This window comes from Rattus norvegicus, chromosome 11, assembly GCF_036323735.1.
Source record: "Rattus norvegicus strain BN/NHsdMcwi chromosome 11, GRCr8, whole genome shotgun sequence".
Classification (NCBI taxonomy): domain Eukaryota; kingdom Metazoa; phylum Chordata; class Mammalia; order Rodentia; family Muridae; genus Rattus; species Rattus norvegicus.
Window position 1 is genome coordinate 78508436 of NC_086029.1, and position 17423 is coordinate 78525858.

The 17423-nt window shown below is 43.9% G+C and overlaps 1 protein-coding gene and 1 long non-coding RNA gene across 5 annotated transcripts in view; one reads left to right on the plus strand and one right to left on the minus strand.

Moving 5' to 3' along the window:
* Nucleotides 1-17423, plus strand: part of Slc49a4 (solute carrier family 49 member 4) — a 73288-nt gene that overhangs the window by 7518 nt on the left and 48347 nt on the right. Inside the window, exon 2 of one of the 2 annotated variants that reach the window (NM_001012017.1) lies at nucleotides 10338-10431. The exons of the other annotated variant lie outside the window; for it this stretch is intronic. Coding sequence (NP_001012017.1) covers nucleotides 10338-10431 — 94 coding nt within the window. The remainder of the gene's footprint in view (nucleotides 1-10337; nucleotides 10432-17423) is intronic. 2 annotated transcript variants of the gene reach the window in all.
* LOC108352343 (uncharacterized) lies at nucleotides 10426-13652 on the minus strand. Of its 3 annotated transcripts, none has more exons than XR_010056294.1 (3): nucleotides 12880-13203; nucleotides 11580-12027; nucleotides 10426-10628 (listed from the first exon to the last, which is right to left on the minus strand). It is a non-coding gene; the product is annotated as an uncharacterized LOC108352343 (long non-coding RNA). The 3 variants fall into 3 exon arrangements; XR_005491351.2 differs by lacking the exon at nucleotides 10426-10628 and adding an exon at nucleotides 13513-13652 and having other exon boundaries at nucleotides 11662-12027; nucleotides 12880-13020; XR_005491349.2 differs by lacking the exon at nucleotides 10426-10628 and adding an exon at nucleotides 13513-13651 and having other exon boundaries at nucleotides 11662-12027; nucleotides 12880-13059.

Genomic DNA, 17423 nt, shown 5'->3' on the forward strand with positions numbered 1-17423 from the left:
CAGGCTAGCCAGTGCTACCTTGTAGGGAGACCTTTATATGCACACACAATATGAAAGGTGTTTGGGAGAAATGGCATGAAGATTGGGGATTTGTAGTGCCTGTTAGACATTCATGAAGATAGATTAAACTGTCAGTTGGGTATATAAATATGAAGTCAGAGAAGAGGCCTGCATGATGTGTACAGGAACTGTCAGTTGAGGTGGATTTAGAACATGAAGCTCTTGGGTGTCATATGAAAGAATGGCCCTACTAGAGTAACATGGTGAGTTAAGAATGAAGTGGAAAAGAAACATTGGAGACAGCGAGTGTAGGCATTTCTTTCAGGAAGTCATACCATAAAGGGGAAAGAGAATTTGAACAAGAGCTAGAGAGAATGTAGCCAATACGAATTTTCTTCTTTTAAGGAAAAGCACTTAAAGCATACTCCAGTGACAACAGTAGCCTGTGGATGCAGGAGGAGGAGGGAACCGGATGCTGGAAGGAGAGAAAGGAATTGATGTGGCTTTTGTATACGCATGAGGAGAGGCAGTCTTCACAACCCAGACCAGTTGGCCCTAGGAGTCTTGACAGCTAATACTGGTGACAGAGGACAAGACGATGTTTATCAAATAGGTGCAGGTGATCGGCAGTGGCGGCTCATGGGGCTTAAGTAGCCCCATGTCTCAGAAAATCAGCAACACCATTATTTCTTGATGAATGGAGATGAGGGATTGGAGAAATAATAACATACGAACTGCAGAACTTATTGATTAGAAGGTGGCTGGATCGTTTCAGCATTGAAGGCCTACCTTAAATGGTTGATTATTTGACGTGAGATGAGTCTGCACAGTTATAAGATCACTGCCTTGTTCTACTGGACATGTCTAGTTAGGCAAGAGCAGAAATGTACTTTTATGTATACGTACAGTGTGCGTGTGTGCGTATGTGTGTGTTTGTGTGTTTCACTAGGAAAGTAGGGCCAAGAAAAATCTATGCCAAGAATAAAGGGTTATGTTTTGAGTGATATAAAATGGGACCATGGAATATAAGCTGAGTCAAGAACAAAAGAAGGAATCCTTAGGTGAATAATTAGTAGCTTCCTACTTTTTATTCTTTTTCTTATTTCCTTAGGTTTATTTTTATTATTTTATGTTTTTGTATGCCCATCTCTGTGCTTGGTGCCTGAGGAGGTGGTGGGTCTCCATGTGGATACTGGGACTCTCTCACATGAACAAGTGCCCTTAACCTCGGATCCAGTTCCTCAATCCTAGTTGTTCTTTATAAGATAAACATTTCCTTGTCGTGGTTGTTGGTGTGTGAGAGCGAATACGTGGGAAAGAGAGGTCATGATGGAACAACCAGATGCCTGTAATTCAGATGGTCACGGATGCGGTTTTGTGAAAAATGCAGGCAGGACAGAACCAAGAATGTAACGAGGAGATGATTGTCTTTCTTGGGGCTTCTATTGCTGTGACAAAACACCGTGACCAAAAGCAATTTGAGAGGGAAAGTGTTTATTTAGCTTACATTATTGCAAGTCTATTAAGGAAACCCAAGGCAGGAAGTCAAAACAGGCCAGGAACCTAGAGACAGGAGCTGATGCAGAGGCCATGGAGGAGTGCTGCTTACTGACTTAAAAAATCATGGCCCTCATTCCTGCCTTTTGGTGTGGTCATTCTATATTCTGTGCCGTTGAACCTTGGAAGTCTGTAATTTGCTTTTTTGACCTTTGCAGAAGGTTACAATTAGATTTTCTTGAGTCTCGGAAGAGATTTAAAATCATTGAAACAGTGAGAGACTTTGGGTGTTTCTGAAGTGTTTTGCATTAAGATGTTGCTGTGAGACTCTCTGGCTGCCAGGGAGTGGAATGTGGAGGCTTGACTCAGGAGTGCCCCTCCTTCCCCATAGGCTTGGGTGTCTGGTCACTGGGTTAAGTTGGTGGTGGTGCTGTTTGAAGAGGTTGTGGAGGGCCTTGGTGGAGGAAGTAGTCAGTGGGGACGAGCTGTGAGGGTTTAAGGCTTTGTTCCACTTGCAGCCTGCCCTCGACTTCATGCTTGTTGTTTAGATATGTGGCCTCTCAGCTTCCTGCTGCCAGCTGCCAGCTGCCAGGCTGCTCCTGCCAACTTGTCCTCAAACCCTCTGGACCCGTAAACCAGACCGGCTCATCCTTCTGCAAGTTGCCTTGGCAGTGGTATTTTATCACTGCAGCAGAAAGTAACTAGTGGAGCCTGATGGGAAAAATCGGGAACTGATTTTCACTAAAACAGCAACAGAGAAGTACATGAACCATGGATCTCAGTGAACGGCTGGGCACAGCAGTGGTCCTTATGACGGCTTCTGCTAACTCCCTGGAGAGAGGCAATGCAGAGACAGAGACACCATCATTTTCCCAAAGTTGAAGACTTGGTCATTGTACCTGTTTGTGTAGTGCTAATTATGTTCCCCCTAAAACACTGTTTGCACAGGAATGTCTGCCATAGCTTCTGGGACCCTGCCACCAGTTTGTTCTGATTGGTAAATAAAGATGCCAGCAGCCAATGACTGGGCAGGGCAGACAGAGGCGGGACTTTAGGATTCCCAGGCTTGGGGCCAGGAGAAGAGGGAGGAAGAAGGAGCTGGAGATTCCAGGAGAGGGTGAAGGAGAGGGGAGACAGCATACCTGAGAAAAGTGCAGGACAGAGAGGCATGACCACCACGTGAAGGAGCTGGGAGAGCCCAGTTGGGCAGCCCTCTGAGTCCAGAGCAGCCTAGAGAGGACAGAGAATTAGTAGTAACTCAGGATTAACTGCATGGAGGTTAGGCAGTGGCCCTGCTATTGAGCTGCTTAAGGCATATTCAGATATAAAAGCTGTGCATGTCTTTTATCTGGGAACATAAAGCATTGAGGCAGGCAGCCAACCTGCTGTTGGACTTTATGTATGATATATTTAACACAAGAGGTTATGAATTCAGAGTTAGCAAGGTAGCCCGGTTGGTAGGATGCCCGCCCATGATGTCACACAGCCTGGCTCTCGTCTCCAGCTTCCCGTAAACCAGGATAGTGGTGCACAGACCTATAATCCCAGCCGCTGGCGGTGAACAGTTCAAGGTTGTCCTCTGTCGCATTTGGCTTCTGGTCTACATGGAGCCCATGAAACCATCTCCAAACGACAGGATAGTTGTAAACCGGCACATTCTTAGGCCAGTGAGGTAGCTCAGCAAGGAAGGGCACAGTTGCTGCCAAGCCTGACAACCTGAGTTTAATCCCCGGAACCCACATGGGGTTAACTCCTATAATTATCCTCTGATGCTCACAATTGCTCTCACACACAAAATAAATGTCAAAAGAAATTTTTTAAAGGAAAATCAAAGAGGCCAGCCAAAAGAATTCTTAGGTACAGTATTAAAGAGGAAGACCTCCAGAGAAAGAAATTTCTAGATCTACGAGAGGCATTTTGTCTGAAAAACTTCCAAAGGCTGGACAAAACAAAACAAAACACTCTAAAAGAGAAGGCAGAAAAAGATGGTTCTAAAGCCCGTACATGGCTTATACCCCTGACAACCAGGATGGAAAAATCTTTGTAAATATACTCCATATGTATTTAAGAAGGTGGAAGGAGACGACTCTGTAAGAGAAATATAAAACTCCTAGAGTTGAAAAGTTTAATTAGTATCTAATTTTTAATTAAAAAATAGACTTTTAAAAAAATCTAGTATTGTGACTCAGTGATTTGTGAGACCATTTTATTTTTTATTTATTTTTATTTATTTATTTATTTTTACTTATTCCTATTCCATCTTGCTCACTGCCTCCTTCTGGTCACCCCCTCCCACAATCCTCTCCCCTCCCCCTCTCCTTTTCCTCTGAGTGGATGGGGGCTCCCTGGGTATCTCCCCACCATAGAACATCAAGTCTCTGGGAGACTAGGTGCTTCTTCTCCCACTGAGGCCAGACAAGGCAGCCCAGCTAGAAGAACATATCCCACATACAGACAACATCTTTTGGGATAGCCCACACTCTAGTTGTTCAGGACCCATAAGCTGGACATCTGTTACATATGTAGGGGAGGCCTACGTCCAGCCTGTGTATGGTCTTTGGTTGGTGATTCAGTCTCTGAGAGCCCCAAGGACCCAGGTTAGTTGACTGTTGGTCTTCCTGTGGAGTTCCTATTCCCTTCAGGCTCCAAAGACTTCCCCAGCTCTTCCATAATAGTCCCCAAGTTACATCCACTGATTGGCTGTGGGTATCTGCATCTGTTTGAGCCAGCTGCTGGGTAGAGCCTCTCAGAGGACAGCTATGCTAGACTCCTGTCTGCAAGCATAACAGAGTATCAGGGATTGATGTTTGCCCATGGGATGGGGTGAGACCATTTAAAATGTCCTAATATACAAGTGGTTGGAATCTCAGGAGAAGATGGGCAAGATAAAGTATAGATAAAATGTGGTGATAGAAAAAAGATGTTTTGAAGAAATAATGGAAGAAAACTTTTTAAGCCTGATCTCTCTATCCTGCATATCTAGAAATTCCAGCAGAAGCAACATGAATAAAACTATATCAAAACATATAATCATAACAACATCAAAACATAATCATCACTCCAGGCAAGGGATACAGAGAATCTTAAAATGCATGCGAGGAGAAAGACTGGAGAGCTTTGGGACAGAAGCACTAGCATGCTAAGGAAGTGGCGGTGGAAGCAGAACCCTAAGTGGGGACTCACTGTAGGAAGACAAAGTGGGGAGACCCTTGGAAATGAGCTTAAGAAGGCCGGATCCCAGTGATTGTGCTGAGCCCTCCAGAAGGCACAGTGGGAGGCTTTCAGAGTTAGAGATTTCAGAGTTGTTGGATTAAAGGATATATAGACACCAGTGGGATAAGGATGATCTGCGGATTTTGGCTCTTTTGTGTCACAGTTGTAAGCAGGATAAGCAGGCAGAGTGTCATTATCCTGATAGTATCTATGGTTGGTTGAAGTAATGAGGGAAGAGAGGCTTGGCAGCAAGCAGGCTTGTCTTGCTCTCACCCAAGAACTTTGCTCCTGTGGCTTTGTTCTTGAGTTAACTTCTTCTGGATCCTTTGTTTCTATTTTATTAAATACTTGTGATTTTCTTTGGTATAATTGCAGACATCTTTAAACTTACCTATAAAGAGATTTGTTTTGTTTTTCCTTTTATGTGTGCGGGTATTTTGTCTGTACATACAATACAGACAGTACCGTTTGTTGTGGGAGTGTGTCCCACCATACTCTCCCTTACATGCCTTTTCCGTCACATCCTGTGATTGCCTGAGGGCCGTTCATATGTACGTTTTCTTTCCTCTTAAATGTGCCTCACTGGTTCCTTTAATATGCTCCCCCCCCCCCCAGGGATACCTGATATCTCTCTGATTAAATGCAGTTAGAGAGTCCTGCCTTGTTGAGGTACAAGTGACAGAAAGAAAGAATTCCATTCAAGACTGAGCATCTAAGTGGAATAGGTTAATAACATGTGGCAACAATTAAAAAAGCCTACTTCTAGTTTCTCTGTTTGTGTAACTGTGCTATATCATCCAAAATTGCTTTAATGACGAGCTTTTTGGAAGCTCCTCATTCTTACACTTATATAAGCTATTATAGCATCATATATCTAATTAAAGCGCCCTGCATAGAAGAGCCCTGGGTATAGCAATGGGTTATTTAGACCACACGGCACAGTCAGCGCCCACTGCTTCTTGGCTGCCTCTCCCATTACAAGCAGAACCCTTAGGAGGAAGATAAACTTTGTGCACAATATTTTATACAAAATACAAAGCTACGTCTGGTGTCTCATTGGGTGCTCAGAGTACTGAAAACAAGTACTTTCCTGCAGTTTCAGGGTATTTATGGCCGACTGTGTATTTTTCATTAATAACACACTATTTCCTGTGGCTAAACTGTCGTTCCTAAGCCCATGTTCTGCTAGTAGAAGCAGTAATGAGCAGTATGTATGCATTGCTTGTTACCAGGAAGCACAGCTCTCTGTGGCATTCCTTCTGCCAAATTGCATTAATCATATTCAGATTATATAAGAATATTATAAAGTTTGCCCCATTCGTATCACAGCGAATTCTCAGTGTGGCGTTCATGTGCCTGATCTGGATCTTAAATTTATTTCCCTGTGATGTTTGTCTGTATAATCATCACTTTGTTAACTCTCAGTTTCCATCAAGCAGAGAAGAAATTTGAAAATCAAACATTTAACCATGTACCCTCTACTAATTTTTTTTTTCTGAAAAGGAAAACATTTCCTTAATTGTTTAGTTCTGTTCTCTCTGTAGCATGGTTTCGAATGTTGAATTTGGGACTCTTTGAAAGAATGTGGGGCTACATGTGCCATGGCTTGTCTGAGTCACCTGGGTGATGTGGCTGCCACAGACATCAGGTAATAGTAGTTCAGTATAGACATGAAGAGCAGCATTCCAAACATGCAGAACCGTGTATGGTTCACTGTGTCTTCACAGAGCAGGTCTTCCTCAGCTGCCATGTGTATTTCTAGTTACCGGGCCTTCTCTTTCGGTGTGCTGCTGGGACAATACCATGCCCAAAGGCACCTTAGGGGAGGAAAGGATCGATTTGGCTCATAATTCCAGGTAACAGTTCATTCATTGTTAAAGGGAAGCCAGCACGGGAACTTGGAGCGGGAACCTTGGAGGAAGGCTGATGTGGGGTCACTCTTTGGCTCATGTTTCCTTATGCAGCCCAGACCTAGGGAAAGGTTGCTGGACCTCCTACACCAATCAACCATCAAGACAATCCCCTGCCCCCTGAATCTGATCTGGACAGTCCCTCTGTGAAGACTCCCTTCTCTGGGACTCCAGGCTGTGTCAAGCTGACACCTGACACCTTGTTTTTCTATTCTCTTTTGCCCTTTTATGTGCCTGGTCATTGGCACACATTTGAAAATAACAGATCATATTAAAAATACAAAGGAAAAACTACCTGGTACACATTATTTCCTGAAGTTCTGAGCCGTGATTTATATGAAAAAAAAAAACCCAACCCACAAACACACTTTTTTTTTTTAACTTGTCAGGCATGGTGACACACATCTTTAATTCCAGCACCCATGAGGCAGAGGCTAGTAGATTTTTGTGATTTCAAGGTTAACTTGGAAAACATAGCAAATTCTTGGCCAGCCAGAGCTCTAAAATGTCTAAAATATCTCCATTTTTTTTCTGACTTTCATTATTTGTGTGTGTGTGTGTGTGTGTGTGTGTGTGTGTGTGTGTGTGTGTGTATTTGTGTATGTATGATGGGGGTGTTGTGTTAAGTCTTCCTGGGGGAACACAAGTTATTATCAGTAACTCCAGATGGGCACCAAAGACAGACCAAGGTATGATTTTGCCAAAGTTCAACTTGGTGACCCGTGAACTTACTAAATTTTCTTACATAGCACAGACAAAAGTTTACTGACAGAATTTTGGTGACACCCAGGCATATGCATCAACACAAGGGCCTATCTCAAGATTGAGGAGCCTTATGGAGTCCTGTTGTAATAACTTTCTACTTCCTATATAACCTAGCATTTCCCAAGATGACTTGCACTGAGAGCTGGGAGGAGGTGATAGTTACAATTCCAGGCGGGTTTCCTGACACTAGGGTGGTCAGTAGCTACATTAATATAGTGGTAGTTTGTTAAGCCTCGTCGTGCTCCTGACTGGTTGCACACATGTGCCCACACCTCCCCAGAGCCATCTGGATTCTCAAATGAAAGATCCACGAATACACACACATACACACACACACACACACACACACACACACTCACACACACACACTCACACACACACTCTCTCTCTCACACACACACACACTCACACACACACACTCACACACACACTCTCTCACACACACTCACACACACACTCTTTCTCACACACACACACTCTCACACACACACACTCTCTCACACACACTCACACACACACTCTTTCTCTCTCACACACACACACACACTCTCTCTCTCTCTCTCTCTCTCTCACACACACACACACACACACACACACACACTCATGTGCATGTGACAGTTAATTTTAAGTATGCCTTGACTAGCTCACTGGGCAGTTCTATTCCTCCGTCTGGCTAGCATATATTTCTCTCCAGTACTCCTGGTCAGCACCCCCTAAATCTATGTTCTATCTTTGCTGCCCTGTTACATCCTGGGCAGCCCCTCTCATAGAGCAGCTTTCCCTTCCCACCTACATTGCTGGATGATTTTTCTCCTGTAGCTCTAAATCTGATCCGTCTCTCTCCTAGACATGGTGATCCTTCCTCTCCATATTCCTTCTTCTCCCCCAGTTCTTACCCATGCAAATCCCCAGGTCCTGCCTCAGTCTACCCAGCCTCAGTCTACCCAGCCATTGACTGTACGGCAGTTCTTTATTGCCAATCAAATCCAGCTGTGGGCAGAGATCCTCAGCATCGGGAACGTGTGGCCTGGAGACAGCGTTAGAACTAACCCTTAACAAGTAACCAGGACCAAAGACTGCTTCCATAGATTGCTCTGCTCTAGTTGTCATGGCTACAGGACACCTTCCAGGAGTGAAATCTTGTACAAAGAGGTAGAAGGGGAATACAACATACGTGTATATATGTTTGTGTGTGTGTGTGATTTATGGAGTTTAGAAGACACTTTTCAGGAGTTCATTCTCTTCTTTCCATCAGAAGTTCCAGGGATTGAACTCAGACCCTCAGGCTTACACAGGAAGAAGTTTAGCTCTGTCATCTTGCTTGCTTCTGATTTTAATTTTTTATGCTATAATTTTATATATATATAAATATATTTTATGCTATAATTTTATATATATAAATATCATATATCATATTTTATGCTATCATTTTATATATATATCACTATATATATACACACCCATGTATACATATTGTTTTACACATACACACACACATATATATATATACACACACCTTGTACATGCCTGGTGCCTGCAGAGGTCAGAAGAGGTATTAGAAATGAATAATACTCAGAGTCACACAAAGAAACACAAGAACAAAGCAAAAGTAAGCTAGCTGTGCAATTTCTCTACATAAAAAGGCATGTCACCAACCGGACTAGCAAGCACACAGGGTGTAGAAGCCACTTTGTCTTTTATCTCTAACCCAGTGCATTTGGCTATTCCTCATTGTGGAAGGTTCTCCTCACAGTCCACTCTCAGTCGACTGATGTGGAAGGTGGAGGAAAGGGAAAATAAGAGACTTGGAGGCACGTTGACTAAAGACCCCAGCTCTCATCTTAAATGAGAGAATTGGAGTCATTCTAAGTGACCATGGCCTGGAAACACAGATTTAGGTTACCCTAAATTCCATGTTCCCTCATGAAGGCAGTTGCATGAAGTCTCTCACAGAACAAAGAAAGTTATAAATCAAGACAAGTGTAAAATGCGTTCACTGGTGGGTACACCAGAGAGGCGGGGACAGCGGGACGGGAGGAGTTGTTGTACAGGTGCAGATGCTATTCGACGGCTTTCTTAGCTTTAGCATTGGTGGGAGCTAGTGGTCTGCTAAGTCAATAGACTCTAAGAGGTTTGTATGTATTATCGTAAGATGTTACTCCCAGTCCTGAGTGGGGCAAGCAATGGTTGTTCCAGAAGCTAAAACTAGACCAAGATAAGGTGATTGACCTCTGAACCTGCAAAATCCCCAGCTCTCCACCAGTCTACTGACACACTTCTTCCAGGAGTCTTTCCCTTCACAGCCAGACATGGCTTCTTTTCAGGAACTTTCAGTCACGGGGAGGGGAGGAGGGAGAGTGAAGAGGAACAGGCACACGGCCATTAAACCTGTCCCTCGCTGATGCCCCTGGAAGTGGAGTCATAGGTGGTCGTGAGCTCTGTGGAACTGAAGAGCCTGCGTGTCTATGAGAGCAGCTCCCCCTGCCTAGCCACATTTTATGAGTTGAACCCACCTGAATTACCTGTTGCCTTCGAATAACTTTAGTAACAATGTAGCTTGTATTACCACTTTGCCTTTGAAAGTTGGAATTTTACATTTGATGTATAAAGATTTGTTTTTACTTTTATTTGTGTGTTTATTCCTAAGGTATAAAATTTAAATCATCTTTCAAATTTATTTTCCATACTCTTACTATGATAAAACTTTCTAGACACTCACTTGGATGATTAGAGAGATGGGTTCTCCCTCAGTTTTTGTGGTCATCCCAGTTTTACTCATGTAAAAACCATCAGTTTTCAGTGTAGAGGTTGTTTTTTCCCCTTCTCGTGTTGGGGCGTTAGGAAAAGCTGTTATGTGAGAATGTGATAGAATAATTACACAAAAAGAGTCCCAGTCAACACTGGACTCCATAAAGGAAGCAGAACTCATCTGGGTGCTTTCTTCTGTCTTAGGTCTGCGCATCACTGTGCTCCTGACGTCCTTTCTCATGGTCTTGGGCACTGGTCTAAGGTGCATACCGGTATCAGACTTAACCCTTAAAAAACGGTAAGTCCTGCATGACCTTTCTGCACATCTTCATCTTCTCTTTCTGCTTGTGTCTCTGGTGATGAGCTCTGTAGACAGTCATGGGTGTGGAAGATGCCCTTTTTACTGTGTGCTGGTTAACTTAGTTTCTTGTCACATGGGAGATGCTGGATTAGTTGTGGAAACAAAAGCAAGTGAATCTTCTTGTTACTCAGGAGCTATAAAAACCAAGAGAAATGCACAAATAAGTATAACAGGTCATACACACACACACACACACGTGTGTGTGTGTGTGTGTGTGTGAGTCTGTGTGAGTGTGAGTGTGTGTGTGTGTGTGTGTGTGTGTGTGTGTGTGTGTGTGTGTGTGTGTGTGAAATAGAAGCAGTGGGGCTGGAGAGATGGCTCAGAGGTTGACCTGGGCTCAGTTCCTAGCATCTACATGGCAGCTAGCAACACTCTGAACACCCCAGTTCCAGGGACTCCAACAGGTATGCACACCGCGCACACATGTAGGTGCGGGCAATACAGTCATACATGTTAAGGAAAACAAGTAAATCTAAAAAAAGGATTTTAAACTAGAGGTAATGGTATAAAGGAGATACAAAATTACCCCATGGGACAGAGTAGTTCTGGTTGGGCAGAGGGAACCACGGGTATAAATGGCAGAAGAGGGAAGGGCACCCCTGGCAGGGAGGCCAGCGTGGCTAGAACCAAGTGAGTGGCTCTTTGGAAAGACCTAAAGTCCAAGCGATGGTAGGCACTGCAGAAGTGTGCGGCTGGGTCCTTTAAGATTGCGTGAGCTCCTGTGTGGACTTCAGGGCTTTTTTTGAGTTACAGACCTGCCGAAGGTCTTAAGCTGTGGAGTGTCCTGGTCACAGGCTGCGGTCTTGCCTGTAGGTAGGCAAGCTGGAGGTCACAGAGAAAATAAGGAAGCCCCTGGGAAACTAGTCAAAGAGCCAGGAGAGAAGTCACTGGGCATTGTGCAAGTAATGATAACATGAGAAAGTGGTGACATTCGGTCTGTGTTTTGGAGAACTTGCTTCTGGACATGCAGATATGGGGAGGAAAGGGATCCAGGGAACGCCTGGCTGCAAGGAGTTCTGGGAATGATAAGGGTGTCCAAATGTGAGAAGAGGTCAGAGGTGGTGCAGCTGAGACTGAGTTGCTACCTGTAGATCTGTTAGACAGAGATGTAGGAGGCAAGGTGGGGTGGCTTTCATTTAGAACAGAACCGTACACTTTAAAAATAAGTGTTTGTTTTCCAGTTTTCAAAATATATTCTCTTTTCAGGAAACTTAAGTTACAAATGTTTTGTATTGTAAGAGAAAGCCAGGAAAAGTCACATGGGCTCCCATGGAAGGCTGTGGGCTTCCATCCTCCCTGAGCTGCGTCTTTATTGTGTTCGATGTGGTCTTAGTTGTCTTAAGCAGTGCAGCCTTGTTTGTTTTTAAGCATCCATGGAGTTAAAATGCCATCTCAGTATAGTGTCCTCAGGGCACTCTGAAGGAGTCACTCAGCCTCTGGTTTTAAGTCTGCTCTGGATCACCTATGCTGTTGCATCCCAGTTCCAGTTATGGTTCTAGAAACAAAGAGTCGGTCTGCGTTCTGCCTGAGGAACTGAAACAGAAGAGAAATAGAGCTCATAAAGAAAGGGTGGACAGGGAGGAGAAACAGCTCAGAGATAGTGAACCTTTCCTAAGAAGATGGTATAAATTTAATTTTCAATCTTGTGTTCGTCTGTAAAGAATAAGCTTCCCGGAGTAAGATACTCAATGTCCTGCAGTAATTCCAAGCAGCATCCCGAGTGCAGCTGTCAAAATGAAAATATATAATTGGAACCTATATTTTTACCTGATAAATCTGCTAAATTGCCATTTTTTCAGTTTACATGACATTGTGGATGGAATAAAGACCTACGAAATTCATTTAAATATCACTGAGATAAGAATTTGGAAACCTGTGTCTTGTGGGCCCACCTCACATGGAGCTTTTCGAGTTCTGACCCAGCCTGTTAGAATGGTGCTCTCCATCCTGACTTCCTAAGTCTTGAGTCTGTGACTCTCAGACACCATGCAGAGCAGCATTCTGAGGGTTCCACCTTGAGTGGTATGGGTGCATTATTGATAAATATGTCAACCAATGTTTTAATGTACTGTAATGTAGTATTTTATCCAAAGGTCCTGATGAAAAGTCAGGAAAAGATGCTTGGCCAGCATCATAGATAAGAGGGGAGGTCCCAAAACAGAGGGAGGCCCAGATAATCAGAATTCATTTCTTCTAAGATCCAGTCAACAGTAACCGAGAGGACCTGTAAGCGCTCTACAGCAGCAGATGGTATTACACTAGAGTGTGCAGCGCTGTGCTTGCTCCAGAACAAGCTAGACTTCCTGTGCATGGAGTTACAGGAAGTGATTTCTGTCCTTAGTCACAGATGTACCAGTCCTCCATAACAGGTGCCGGGCTTATTACCTTTTCACTCAGAGTCACTTGGTCCGTGCAATCATGAGCAGCTTTACTAACGGGTCAGACAGCTGAAGAGTGTGGCTCTGAGAAACAGGTTTTTCTAGAAATGGTCTCCATTGTGTTGCAGCTGGCCAAGTTGTCGAATGACTGTAGGAGAAAAGGCCATTTGCTCAAGGCTTTTAGAAGCTAAAAAAAAAAAAGAAAGTGAGAAGACACCTAGATCCTTGCCTTCCTGCTTTAGTAAATTCCTGTTGTATCAAAGGCCTAAACATATGAAATAAGCCATAAAGGTATTAGGAAATGGTGTTTTAAAAAAACCAGTGAGAAAGGGGCCTGACAACTAAGACACAAACCCCAAAAGCCACATCAAAATGTAGTCAGATGTCTTCATGAACCACACTGTAAAACAAAGTCAAAAGACTCGTTTAAAAAGTAGGAAGTTCAACAAAGAAGACAAAATGGCCATTTCTTTAGTTGGGAGTAATTATGTCAAGTCAGGAAAGAAGTAGCAGTCCAGAAGGGAATGGGAATGGCAAGCAATAATAGAAATTAAAATGCAAAGGACAGAATTGAAGGGGAGAAGCCAGCTTTCTGTCATGGCCAAATAAACAAAGGTTAAGACAGTAACCAGATACCTACCTGGCATTGCTGGTGTTGGAACAGCTTGGGATGTCCTATTTGCAGAGCGTTAGGGCAATATGTCTCGTTTAGAGTATATGCGTTCTTCATTCTGTGTATTTATAGAAAATTAGCCTACTTGCAAAACTGTACCAGGTGGCAGGCACACCCATGTGTGTGCAGCTTTGTTTGTGATAGAGGAAGGCTGGGCTCGCCCAGCTGCCAGCCACAGAGGACTTCGCAGTGGATTGTGGGATTGTTTGTGGCTGTGTAAGGTAACAGTTCTAGAGATGTGTAGACAGTCTGTAAAATGTGCTCTGAGCAAAGAAGTGTGTTTAGAACAGTATGTTTAGTGTGCTTCTACTTAGAAAACAGTGACAAAGGTATATATGGCAGCTTCAGCATGGACTTTTTCTAGAAGAAGCCATTGCTGCCGGTTGTCTCTGGGGAAGGAGCCAAGGAACTCCAAGTCTGGAGAGAGAAGAAAACATATATTTGTTGTTTTATATTCTTAACTACTATCAGGAATATTCTACCACATGTGTATATATGTCTTAGCTTGCTTTCTGTTGCTGTGATAAACACTGTGATCAAAAGCCACTTGGGAAGAAATATATATATTTCATTTTACTGCTTATAGTCCATGACCAAGAGAAAGTCAGGGCAAAAACTCAAGGCAGGAATCTGGAGTCAGGAACCAATGCAGAGAGGCCTGGAGGAATGCTGCCTCCTACAGTTTGCTTAGCCTGCTTTCTTATAGACCCCAGAACCGTCTGCCCAGACACCAACCCCAGTGGGCTGACACCTCCCACATAAGTCGTTAATCAAGAATATGCCCCACAGACAATTTATAGACGATCTGATGGAGGCATTTTATTAATTGAGGTTCCTCTTCTCAAACGAGTCTAGCTCATGTCAAGTTGACAAAAGCAAAATGAAACAGCGTAGCTGTATGCAGGACTGTATGGTGGGTCTGTATGCAAGGTTTGGGCTGTGTGCAGGGCTGTATGCAGGGCTGTATGTGGGGCTGTATGCAAGGTTTGGGCTGTATGCAGGGTTGTATGTGGGGCTGTATGTGGGGCTGTATGCAGGGCTGTATGTGGGACTGTATGCAGGGCTGTATGTGGGGCTGTATGCAAGGTTTGGGCTGTATGCAGGACTGTATGGTGGGTCTGTATGCAGGGCTTGGGCTGTGTGCAGGACTGTATGGTGGGTCTGTATGCAAGGTTTGGGCTGTGTGCAGGGCTGTATATGGGGCTGTATGCAGGGCTGTATGCAGGACTGTATGGTGGGTCTGTATGCAGGGCTGTGTGCTGGGCTGTATGCAAGGTTTGGGCTGTGTGCAGGGCTGTGTGCAAGGCTGTAAGTGGGGCTATATGCAAGGTTTGGGCTGTATGCAGGGCTGTGTGCAGGGTTGTATGCATGATCTTTTCAATTAAGAAAAATTAAAGCGCTTACTAAATGTTGGTGAGAAAACAACTCTTACTTCAAAAAAGGCAAAAGATGACTTATTCTCGAGCCGATATGAAGAGCCATAGATTCAGGTCACTCTAACCTGTGTACGGAAGAAAAAGATCGTAAGTAAATTGTGACACTATTCAAATACATCAATGTGAACATCTTGTAGGACGTTCACAGATATCTCACTGTGGGTCTCTGATGTAGCATGACAGCATTCTTAGCCTTTTGCTTAGTGGGAACTAGTAGTTTGTACATTCCAAAGGATTTACGTAATGGTCACAAAGACTGGTCACTTACAGAAGAGGGCAGTCAGTGTGCCATGAAGGCCTAAAGGTGGCTGGCCTAAGGTAATTTGGCTTTGGACTGGACACATCCCATTCTCTTGGGCCACTGGAGTTGTAATCAAGCAGCCTTGTTGAAGGTTCAGCATAAGGGTGTGTCCATCCAGAAGCTGTCACTCACAGATCACTGTTCTCCCATTGGTTAAGCACCACGCTTTGTACATGTAAACTCTGAATAGTGAAGGGTGAGAGAAACAAAGACAGGGAAGGGTTCTATGTAAATTTCTCCAGTGTAGAAATGTGCATCATTTGACGTGTACATTTAAGAACTAAGATTCTTTTCTATAAATATATAAAATTAAAGTTCCCCTACATTCATATCTTTAAAAATAAATTCCACAAACTACCCGTTTACTAACCTTCTAGATCCTTGGTCCCCACCCCAGTGCTAACAATTTTAGGGAGGTCTGTTAGGTAATCTCATGCTCATTTAGACGTAAGGACTGCCAGCCTAGGGCAGGGCACTTTCACTTTAAGTGGCAGTTGAGTAAATTGCATCTCACTAATCCGTTCTGTGATATAATCAACTGCATAGGTGAGTTTTAGGTAATTACTACTTAGACTCTAGGGACTGAAGAGCTCTGTTGCTCTTGCAGAGGACCTGAGTCGGTTCCCAGCACCCACATTCCTGCTCAGAATCTTCCGTTAACGCTATTCTAAAGGACCTGATGGCCTCTCCTAGCTACCTTGGGCACCAGACATGTACACATAGATACATGCAGGCAAAGCACTCATAAAACAAAAATAAATCTTGAAGATTTAGACTATTAATAATTCTGTTGCCCTGTTTGGTTCTTAAAGCTCTGGGATCACGTTTTTAGTGTTTCTGCATGGTGCTGGGGTGGGCTTCAAGACCAGTGGCAGCGGGTGTCTAGTACTGTGAGTCCTCAGTACAGGGAAGGTGTGAAATCAGAGCTCTGGCACTAAGCCCTTCTCTCTGTTGTCACTATGATATGTTGATGTCTGAGGTAGTTCCCAGACCCCAACATCACACAGGAATATTACGTCTTTCTGTTGATCAACATATCATACATATGTAAGTAATTATACAGAACACACATTTTGAAGAAAGAATCATCAGGCACGTGCATACTGCAGTCCCATCGCCCAGGTTAGAACCCCACAGAGCTAGCAGGTAATCGATCCCTCCCTGTCTCCCTCTCCGGTCTGTGCAGGTCACATGATCAATGTGGGTGAGGTTTTCAGAGCAGCTTGAATTGGGCCACTGAGAATATTTCAGGGCCAGCAAGGTGGCTGAGCAGGGAACGGTACCTGCTGCTGTAATTGATGACTAAGTTCAGTCCCTGAGACCTACATGGAAAGAACCAACTGCTGCAAGGTCCCCTGGCCTCCTCATATACACCATGGCACATGCGCACACATACAAAACAACAATAAAGAAATACAGCTTTTCTCTGACTGTTTGGTTGGAGGGGTTGGGAAGAGGCTATCATAATGTAGCCTAGGCTGGCCTCCTGTTCCTATGTAGCTGAGGTTGACTTTGAACTTAATTCTCTTGACTTCACCTCCAAGTGCACCGCCATACCATACCCGGTTTGTGTAGTTCTAGACAAGCACTCCTCCCCCGGAGCCATGTTCTGCCCCCAAGAAAAAGTAAAAATGTAAGAGTATTTCAAAGGCTGCTGAAAATGTCCTTTGCTTTTTTTCCTTCAAAGTAAGAGCTTGTCTTGGAGTTCCCCCTCCCCTTAATATTAAAATTTATTTTATGCACAACAAATTGGCTGAAGAGCAATGCTGGGAGCTGTTGTTGGTCATGACGCAGTGAAGACCCGAGCGGATGGGCTCGGGCCATCGTTCCAGGAGCAGAGCAGCTGCTGTCCCAGGAGTGGTTACTGTTAGCCCAGCTCAGTCTCCTTACGCTGCGTACGCTGCTGCGGTGGGCATCAAAGTACGTCCCCCACAGAGTCAAAAACTGGTCCCAAAGAGTTGTTTCCTGAAGTAAACCTTGTTCCCATAGAGTTGTTTGTTTTCTTAAGCACAGAAACAGTAAAGAAATCTCACAGGGAAACACTCACCTGCAGTTAGAGTTGGAGTATGCTTAGGTTAGTGTTTTCACACCAACATCTGGAATTTTATGCTTCAAAATAAATCATAAAATGCAAAGTGGGA